Below are 11,299 nucleotides of genomic sequence, written 5' to 3' on the forward strand. Positions count from 1 at the left end.
GCTACCTTTCTAGGGCAATTGCTCTTGACATATCAAAAGCCTTTGATAGGGTATGGCATAAAGGTTTACTTCACAAGATTTCCAGCTATGATATAGCTGGAAATGTCTTCTCAATTATCAAATCATTTCTCTCTGATAGGTTCATAAGAGTAGTAGTTGATGGGCAGAAATCAGAAGCTCACAGTATTAATGCTGGGGTTCCATCCTGGGCCCAACTCTCTTCCTGATTTACAATAATGATCTTCCAAATCACATCCTTAGATCATTCGTAGACATTTATGCTGATGACACTACTATCTATAGTAGCACATCTAAGACCGTAAACGACCAAAAGTTCTCTCTGCTTCTCTCTCCTCTGATCTTGAGCGTGTGGTACAATGGGGAAAGGAGTGGCTGGTTACTTTTAATGCATCTAAAACCAAGCGTCTATCTTTACATTTACATTTATTATTTAGAACCCTATTCTTAAGATGGGAGGATGAGCTTTTTTGTTAACTATTCTGAACTTTTACCTAACAATTTAATAAACAAAAGATACCGTAAAAATTAAATTTAATTTTAAATTCATCATGCTCCGTACTCTGCATAACGACTAAATTTATATATAAAGTACAAAGTTAAAATCTAGTGTTTCTTTTTTTGTTTTGTTTTTTTTTGTTTTTTGAGGAGATTTTTTTTTTTTTGTTGTTAATCTTCAAAATCTCGGTTACGAAAAGTAAAAAATCTAGCGATTTTCTGGAGATTTTATGTCCCTAATCTAGAGGGTTTTGAAAATCTCATTTGGCAACACTGGAGCTAACATTCTTATTGGTTAAATGAGTGTACTTAAGGTGTCACCTGAGTAACAACAGGGGAGTGTTTTTGGCACCAATTTTGCTGTTGTTTTGGGTTGTTTGCGTCTGAAGATCTTACCTAGTGAAACGGATCACCTTTCTTTAAGTAATAAGAGACCTTGAAGATTATCAATTTCCTTCAGCGAAGGGTTGCAACATATCCATTGTTGCAACACCATATTTTGGATTGAACCTAAAGAACTTTTGTTTGAAATTTTGCAAGCGAGAGTTGTCTCCCTCTGCGCAGTGACAAATTGTAAAACATTTTCTCATCTGTTTCATTCTTTCTTATTAAGGTTGTCAAGAATTCCTTTTAATTTAAAAAAAAAAAAAAAAAGGCGCAGTTAAGGTATTTTTACGACCTTCCCCAGCGTAGTATAAACACCCCCCCCAACTACCCATGTTAAGATCGGCTTTCGGAATAAACACCAACCCCCATGTTAAGAACGGCTTTCGAGGTTGAAGGGGGGAGCGGTATTCCGAAAGTCGTTCTTAACACGGGGAGGTTGGGGTGTTTAGAATACGCTGGGGCACGTCGTAAAAATTTACCCTCTTTAATAAAAATTCCATTTCATTTGTAATGTTTTTTATTCTTTGTTTTTAAAAAAAAAAAAGGGACGAATCTCTTAATAAAATGGAGTTATTTCCCGCAGAAAAGATCACCAAATTCTGTGCGTTTATTTACTTTAAATGGCCTGGAAATGAGATCATGTTACTGTAAGTTTATATACAAAACTGATTCACCATTTTATAATAATTGTTGGGGGGGGGGCTTTCTTCTTTCTACCAAGTTTTCAGATGTTCTTGGGGAGGAGGTGATATTGGCAGAGAGTGTTAATTTACAATTTTATATATATATATATATATATATATATATATATATATATATATATATATATATATATACATACAAATGGGGGCAAAGGGTAAAATTTAACATGAAAATGTTATGCGTGTGAGTGTATGTAGTAGATTCAGAGGCACCTCGAAACCTAACTACTTCAGGACGAATTAATATTCACAAAACTTATCACTATTACTTAGTGGCTTATCTGAATTTAAAAAGTGATTTGATTTTAATAAAACGTTTCTTTAACTTACCTTATTAATCGCCAATAATATTTTGAAAAGTCGAACTCTTGGTCTTCGGGACAAGATCAACGTGTAGTATGTTCTTCAGATGCTGCACTTCAATTACTTGTTCTCTGTCAGTGGAGGAGAAATCCTTCACGACTGAGACAATTTTTTATTTTTGTTCCTTTTCTCCGCGTTAAAAAACGACCCTGGTGTCTAACTCTGTCCCGTTGGGAGGCATTGTAAATAGGAACTAGTTTCCTTTCTATGAAGCACCTGTTGAAGTTATCTTGAATAAATTAAATTCCAAAACTTCTGAATTTGAAAAAGTTTTTATACTTCCAAAATATTAAACATTATCCAAAAAGAAAAGAATACGAATTTTTACAACAATATTTTCACTTTACGGATATTGGATAATAATGAAAGTAAAACTTTTCTTTCTTCCGGTGTAACCCAAACAAAATCTTCACGCAATAAAATGTCCGTATTCTTTTCGAAAATAAAAACAAAATATTGCAAATATACTTAAACGGACAGATAATTTCCAGCGGTTAGTGATTAAATTAAAGGGATGTTTGTACAATCTAGTTAACAAGGAAAATGGGTCGACAAAAATTTACAACAAATTTCTTTTAATTATTTTTTTTTATTCCAGATTTTGTAACATAGTGGGTGCAAGTGCAAGTCTATAAATGGGCCACAAGATAAGTTACTTTTCTACTTAACTGAATAATTTTTTAGTGTTTTTATTCAATGTAACATGTTTATTCCTTTCGAAACACATACAGTATTTACCGGATGTATTGGAAAATTTAAAATTGCACCGGCTTCTCTGTTGAACACGGTATGTTTGGGAAAATTAGTTAAAAATAAAAAAATATACAAAATACTGTTAAAAACCCACCGAATGTCAGCCTATGTCACGGTAACATATTGAGCGACTTTCTAACTGTATTTTGTCTAGTTTTTTTTATTTATAACCCCTTTTCCCAAACTTACCGTGTGAAAGAGAGTCGGGCGCCATTTTTAATTTTCCAATACATCGGTAAACACTGTATGTTTTTCGAGCTGAATAAACATGTTACATTAAATAAAAACGCTAGAAAATTATCCAGTTCGATAGAAAAGTAACTTATCTTGCCTTTGATAACATTTATTTATTATATATTTGTTTTTTGACAACTTTTTCGAATCTATGTGTACAGTAATACAAACCCAAAAAGGGTTTTCGACATTAAAAAAAAATAAAAAAATAAAAATAGTCGATGGTTGGTCTGCCCTCCGTATTATCTTTATTAAAAGACACATTCTCTTATCCCTAAAAATCGTAAAATTTGTTTTTTCTTCAAAAAAAAGAAGTACTACTTCGCTTATTAAAGTCTGTTTTCAGACGAACAAAAAAAACGGACGAAGTAAAGAATAGATACCCTGTAGCAGACGACACCGCCTGGCGGTGCCAGGTGCACAATTCAACTAACACCGGTGATTCGACCTTGACATTGGCACAAGCACACGGCGTCGGTTGTTTGTAAACACGTCAAATAGCAAACATGCTCGAATATTCACCAGCATTTTTTTTTAAATATATTTACAAAACCTTTGAAGATTTAAAAGAAAAAGTATATATTTACAAAACATTTTTTTAAAATAAGTAACAAAACGAACGTATTTAAATAAAAGATATTTAAATAAACGGGTGTCTCTTTCTGTTTTGGATTTTTGCAACCAAGATTGATTTTTATGTGCCGTGTTTTGGGGGGTTCTGTGTGCGTTTTTAAGACAATTCAATATTTATTCTTTAAAACATTAACTTCAGTGACAATATATTTTCAAAATAATATTTTTAAATATTACATTTTTACGAATATTCGCGAGCAAGATTTAAAAAAAAAAAAGACGAGGTGTTTTTTTTTTTTTCAATTAAATTATAAACTTTATTTGAACTTTCAACAAACTTTTACAGACAGTTTTTTTTTAAATAAAAATTATAAAAAGATTTCTATCTTGTGATACTACATTTCATCTTTATAAAAATAAAAGTTATAAAAAGATGTGAATAAAATAATATATTTTTTTTATCTCAATTGTTTATACTTGTGATTTTATTATGCATAAAAATTGCCTCGGCCTAAAAGGATTTCTCCTTCCTTCACTGACCACCGACATACATCGCACTGTAAATAAATATTGAATTGTATCAAAAATGCACAAAAAAGAAATGGCCAAAACCGTATAGAATGAACCTTTTTTTATAAGTTTTATTCAAACAGTCTTTATTTGAACTTAATGGACTGTTGTTTTTTTTTTATTATTTATTAACTGTTTTATTCTTTTTATCAAACAAAAATAGAACTTTTATAATGAAATATATATTATGGACTGTTTTTCAAACATCGAAATTTTAAAATTAAAGTTTTATTTAAAACAAAAAAAAAGACAAGGTGTTTTTTCTTTTCGAGATATTTTTTTTCACCATTTATTACTTTGAAATTTTATTCAACAATGAAATGATAAAAAAAAAAGGTAAAACTATACAAACACCGTGACAGCGAATTACCCCTACCCCTAACCCTAACCCTAACCCCTAACCCTAACCCTAACCCTAAACCTAACCCTAACCCCAACCCTAACCCTAAACCCTAACCCTAACCCTAACCCTAATCCTAACCCTAACCCTAACGCTGTCACGGTGTTTGTATAATAATACCAAAAAAAACTTTTCGTTAAATATATTTTTAAAAAATTATTATAAAATATCCATAAAGTCTATTTTTATGTCTGTAAAAGTTTGTTGAAAGTTCAAATAAAGTTTATAATTTAATTGAAAAAAAAAAAAACACCTCGTCTTTTTTTTTTTTTTTTTTAAATCTTGCTTGCGAATATTCGTAAAAATGTAATATTTAAAAGTATTATTTTGAAAATATATTAATTGTCGCTAAAGTTAATGTTTTAAAGAATAAATATTGAATTGTCTTAAAAACGCACACAGAACCCCCCCCCCCCCAAAAAAAAAAAAACACGGCACATAAAAATCAATCTTGGTCGCAAAAATCCGAAACAGAAAGAGACACCCGTTTATTTAAATATCTTTTATTTAAATACGTTCGTTTTGTTACTTATTTAAAAAAAAATGTTTTGTAAATATATACTTTTTCTTTTAAATCTTCAAAGGTTTTGTAAATATATTTTTAAAAAAATGCTGGTGAATATTCGAGCATGTTTGCTATTTGACGTGTTTACAAACAACCGACGCCGTGTGCTTGTGCCAATGTCAAGGTCGAATCACCGGTGTTAGTTGAATTGTGCGCCTGGCACCGCCAGGCGTCGTCGTCTGCTACAGGGTATCTATTCTTTACTTCGTCCAAAAAAACTAGTGTTTTCCACATTCTCTTTATTAAAAGAAGTCAATTTATTTATTTATTATCCCTAAAAATCGTAAAATTTTATTTTCTTAAAAAAAAAAAAAAAAAAAGTACTTGATTGATAAAATATTCGATGGTCTGCATGTACTACCCTTGTTGCCCCATATTTCCGCCAGGGGTCGTTAGTTGCGTTATCTCTCAAACAAGATGGTGCTTGGCTTTTTCTTGGATGAATCGTCCGATATTTGATTTTCTTAAATAAAAAAAAAACTACTTGATCGATTTTTGGAATATGACATTTTCATGCAGTAACAAGTACGTACATTATAAAGATTTTTTTCAGATTTTTATAGTAAAAAAGATTACTTATGGCCCATTTATAGACTTGCACCATGCACCAGCACCAGCACCACATAGTGTTACTGTTTACGCTAGGTGTGTCAGAAATTTCGTGAAAAATAGTGAATAATTCCACCCCGTCTTTCCAAGCTTATAACTCCTTGAAAAATGTAATTCAAGCCCTAATTTATTTTTTTTTTTTTTTTTCAATTAAAGGAGCAAGGACCAAGGTTTCATTAAAAAAAAAAAAAAAAGTGTTTTTTTTTTTTAAAAAGAAAAGGTTTTAAACTTCGGACTTTACAGGTAAATTTCTAAAAAAAGACTACTTTTTTTGTTTTAAATTTGAATATATTATTTATTGACCTTCTTTTCTCTTCAATTAATAACACTTTAGTAAGTAAATTAATTATGTACTTTTTAATAGACATTTCAAAATGGGAGGCGTGAATTATTCGATCCCCTGTCTTTCCAATCTTATAACTACTCGAAAAATGTAAGTCAAGCCCTAATTTTTTTTCAATTAAAGGAGCAAGGACCAAGGTTTTATTTAAAAAAAAAAGAAAAGAAAAAACAAACAACGTGGTTTAAAAAAAAGGTTTTAAATTTCGAACTTTACAGGTAGATTTCTAAAAAAAACACTACTTTTTTGTTTTAAATTTGAATATATTATTTATTGAAAATTTCTCTTCAATTTGTGATATATAAAACTTTGGTGAGTAAATTAATTATTTACTTTTTAATAGACACTTGAAAATGGGCGGGCGCGTGAATTTAAAAAAAAACATTTGTCTAAAATATTATATTCGGTTTATTGGAAAGAGCATAAAATTTCACATTGACTCTGAAAATATCGTAAAAATAGAATCAATAGAAAAATTTTGATAAATTTTTAAAGTTTAAAAATTGAAAAATATTGAGTTCGTAAAATTTATTACTGTTTTTTAAAAAAATAAAAAAATATATTTCTATTACTTTTAAAACAACTTTAATAGTTTATTTTGGAAGTATAATCCATAAAGAAAATAAACAGCCCACTTTTAAAAGAGAAATTACGAGTTTTTTTATATTTTATTCGCAGTTTCGTGTTAGGGGTGTCACGCCATGGGACCAGATCAATGTTGAGTGTCATCACTGCTGCTACGGTGAACATTTAAAATGGCAGTTGTCGCCGCTGTTACAAAGTTAATGAAACTACGTTTTTCTAATCCCATTGTTTCGGATGAATACGTGAGTCCATGTGTTAATATTCTGAGGAATGTGAGTGGTGACATTTTGTGGTCTGAGTTTAATATTCAGTGGAATCGACGTATATTCCTTCGCGAGAGGTGTAGCTAGCTTGTTGGGTCTGGCTGAGGTGTGGTGTGTGTGGTGCGACCATCTGTCCAGGTAAGGTCAGTGAGGTTCCGTAAACCATGTCGACGAAAGACAAGCCGATGTACGTTTTAACGGTGGATGGAATACAGAGTAGCACGAAAGGCATTCTATCCGTCTGTTGGGTTCAGAGTATGCTTTAAGAGATTGTATTTGTATTTATTTGCTTCCCCACTGAGCAAATAAGGCACAAGGCCGTTTTTTAATGTTGAGATTGGGGAAATGGGGACCACCTCCCCGGAGAGTAGGAGAGCTGGGTAGTGACAATTGGTATGAAGGGTTTCAATAACTGATTGCTACAAGAGCAATGGTCTTATATGTGGGGTTGCCCCCACATATGGTCTTTGATTGCTTAGCCAATAGGCCGGAAGCATGCTTTAAGATATGCCTTTAACTGTCGGTGCAGGCGCTCAACATGCCGTTTGCTGCTGGGGGATAAGACGTAGTGCATATGTGTGTGCATCCAAGCAGGCAGGAGAGCTCAGAAAAAAGATGTGAGTTGAATTGTCAACCTCTGTCAGTTGTGATGGTTTAAGTACGCCAAAACGGAATATCCAATGTGTAATGTGCTGTCATTCACTCACACACACACACACACACACGCTCACGCGCAAATAAACGAACATTTATTCATTTCATTTTCCCGCGCATTTTGCACAAAAATAAGTTCTTCCAGCAACAACATAATTTCAAATACACCCACACACTTTTTCTCACAACAAAAGTAAAATTAACATATTTCTGGCGGACGTAGTTGAAGACAGTATCACGTGACACAAGCGACTAATGAGAAAATTTAGGAGATTGTCTTTTTAACGCTTTTCCAAAAACCAAAATATCAGCAGTAGCAATCTTGTTTTGGAGCTGGTCCCAAAAGTATTTAAACGCATCAAACATTCTTTCTTCCCTCCTTTTGCCCTTCTTTCTCACTCCGACTTGAACATGCCTCTCGTTTTCATCTCATCTTCGCTTTCAAAACTATCGAAACCATAATTACACACGCCACGTGGGCACTCGAAAATCACACTTATGCACACACGCACCTATTTCACACATTTTCTATAAGAATTAATAACAACGGACTACTTTCCTCATGGGACTTTTGAATAAGGTGAACTTTGCCAGTTAAAACACAAACCTTATTAATTCAACGAAGAACTTTCATCTAACATTCTAATTCTAATGATTTCTCAAAAACTTTTACTGATCAGATCTTTGCTTGTTCATCTTGTTATTTTTGTTGACAAATAAATGCAGTGCATTTTAAATGCGTAGGAGGTGTCATTTTGTTTTATTTCTTTTTATTATTTTGTTTGGGGCAGAGAGATTTAATTTCACTTAAACTTCTTTTCCCCTATAAATTGGTGACACCCAACCATGAAATTAAACATGCACTTCCTTCTACAACCCTACAGTTCCACATCACGTTATTCTCTCATTTAAATCGGGACCGCAGACATCCGTCTACACCGACTCCTTGCCTACGCAAAGAACAGAGACCGGCAATTTAAAGGTTTACAAATCATTTTCGGGATTAAATCAAGCAAAAGAAGACCATGGAGTCGTCATTTTCATAAATATCTCCAGCCACTCTATCGTTAAACATCCCGGTATTTAACCTAGCCAACATAAAATCTTGCTCCATCCAAATCCAAGCTTTATTCGATGTGAAGCAGATGTCGCAAAGGGCACGATACACTTACTTGGTCGAGAAATTACCTACCGACGTCATGGAGGAGGTAATAGATTTACTCGAAACTATACCAGAAAAAAAACTCTTACGACCGGCTGAAGGAAGCAATTCTGAAGCGAATTGGCTTATTCAATGACTTTACTCAAGTTGAACTTGGAGACCGCACTCCGTCGCAGTTGTTACATCAGATGCGCACCCTTTTGAGAGATAACAAGATCTTGGAGAACATAATGAGGAGTTTGTGGCTGGATAAACTACCAGCAAATCCTCACACCAACGGCGGAAGGAAGAGAGCCTGACAAACTGGCGGAAATAGCAGACCAGATTCACGAGAACCTCCGTGCACACCGAGTAAACACACTATAACAACAGCCTATGCAACAAAGAGACGAAGAGCTAGCTGAGCTAAAAGCAACGGTCGAGAAGCTGTCCAAACAAATACAGGATTTACTGAAAGCAGATCGCCAGCACTCACATCACAACAGGTCGCCCCATAGACAAAGGAGTACCAGCAGAAGTAGAAACGTGGAATGCAACAGAGCGGGTGGACACTGTTTCTACCATAGTAAATTCGGCAGTAACGTGCAACACTGTATCCACCATTGCTCCTTCAGTAACAGAACAAAACAGGGAAACGAGGATGCCAGCCAGTAAAGACAATGACTGTCACTGGACCCTCTGTAAAAGGTCATCTATTTTTTCCAGGGACAGCACCCACGGATATAATTTTCTAATAGACACTGGTGGCGAAGTAAGTGTAATCCCACCGCTGACCAGTCAGAAGATTACGACCCAATTGTATCACTTTCAAGCAGCCAATGGTACCAAGATATCCACATTCGGGGATAAATCACTAACTATCAACATCGGCTTGAAGCGCACTTTCACATGGATTTTTACATTAGCCGACATAACAACGCCCATAATAGGAGCAGATTTCCTGGCGAAATTCAACTTGTCTGTGGACATGACCAAACACACATTAACAGACAATCAAACGAAATTGGTGGTCAGAGGAGTCTCCACTCGATACCAGTCAACAGGTATCAGTTCAACCCTACCTGAGGACCCATCTATCCGTCGATTACTCCAAAAATATATGCTGCTGTCTCAGCCATTCCGAGACATGGACATGGTCAAGTATAGTGCTAAACACTACATTAAAATGACTGGACAACCGGTCCACGCCACCCCCCAGATGTTTAAAACCGGATAAATACCGAATAGCGAAGGAAGAATTTCAGCACATGCTACAACAGGGAATTATCCAACCCTCAAAAAGCGCATGGTCTTCTCCCTTACATATGGTGCAAAAATCGGATAGTACATCCTGGCACTCATGCGGCAATTTCAGAAGACTAAATGCACAAACTGCACCGGACAGATACCTACTCCTCACATCCACGATTTTGCGATCAGATTACAGAACGCAACAACGTTTTCGAAATTGGATCTAGTGAAGGCATACTACTGAGTTCCCGTAGCAGAGGAGGATATCCACAAAACAGCCATGACCACACCATTTGGACTTTACGAATTCACTCGCATACCCTTTGGACTTCGAAACATGGGTCAAACTTTCCAACGCTTAATAGATAAGGTTTTCAGAGGATTGCCATTCATATTTGCATACATGGATGACATCCTAATTGCTAGTAAAAACCTTGACAAACATAAACAGCAGCTGGATCAAGCTTTCCAGAGATTATCTCACTACAGCCTAAAAATAAACGTTGTAAAATGCATCTTCGGCCAATCAGAAGTCAACTTCCTCGGACACATGATCGACAAGGGCAGAATATCACCACTACCCGAAAAAGTGAGTGCCACAGCCCACATCAGTTCGACAAGTCCGTCGATTTATAGGAATAATCAACTACTATAGGCGATTCTTACTCAACTGCTCTGAAATTCTCGCGTCACTAACATCGCTGTTGCAGAACAAGACCAAAAACCAACAGTTAACATTAGATGGACCAGCCTTAGCAGCTTTTCCACAAGCGAAGAAAGCCCTAGCAAATTTCACAAAGCTGACTTACATAAATGACAAGGAAGATACCAGATTCACACTTACAACAGATGCTCAGACGTAGCCATAGGGGTAGTCATACACCAGCTGACCGATGATGGGATGACCCCTATATCATTTTTCAGCCAAGTGTTGTATATTGGTTTATATTGGAGGAGATGATATATTAAATCGTGTCATGTGTTATCTAGTGGATGTAAGATATTGTTCTTTTAACAGACAGATAATAAACGTATAAATTGTATGTATGTTGTTTAGCTAAGAGGACATGATATTGACGTGTAAACTGAATCATGTTGTATAAGACTTATCACATGGGATATTTTTACAGTTCATATGTAAGAATAATAATATATGCTTCATACCTTTTTCTTGAAGAGTTCTTCTGTATCTTCCCGCTGCTCCGTGACGAATCATGAAGTGATCACCATCTAATTGAGACATCTGTTCTTATTTATGAAACCATTAAAACAACTCTTTATATTTTTATAATATAAATTTATTACAGTTGTCCCAAATGGTTTTCACAGGATCTGCAGTTAGTCTACATTTTCTGTTCATACAGCCTGCTCCTAGCTGTCTGTCCACCCTTGTC

General features: G+C 34.6%; 2 protein-coding genes across 2 annotated transcripts in view; one reads left to right on the plus strand and one right to left on the minus strand.

The window, feature by feature from the left end:
• Positions 1-2,355, minus strand: part of LOC145259898 (uncharacterized) — a 45,507-nt gene extending 43,152 nt beyond the window's left edge. Inside the window, exon 1 of the mRNA XM_080117815.1 lies at positions 1,935-2,355. The gene's annotated coding sequence lies outside the window, so the exon portion shown is untranslated. The remainder of the gene's footprint in view (positions 1-1,934) is intronic.
• Positions 2,356-9,315: 6,960 nt separating this feature from the next.
• LOC145259653 (uncharacterized) lies at positions 9,316-9,891 on the plus strand. Its single transcript, XM_080117310.1, has one exon. The coding sequence runs from the start codon at positions 9,316-9,318 to the stop codon at positions 9,889-9,891; it is 576 nt and encodes a 191-aa protein (XP_079973436.1).
• The last annotated feature ends 1,408 nt before the right edge of the window (positions 9,892-11,299 follow it).

This window comes from Euprymna scolopes, chromosome 35 (genome assembly GCF_053919585.1).
Source record: "Euprymna scolopes isolate OS-2025 chromosome 35, ASM5391958v1, whole genome shotgun sequence".
Taxonomy (NCBI): Eukaryota; Metazoa; Mollusca; class Cephalopoda; order Sepiida; family Sepiolidae; genus Euprymna; species Euprymna scolopes.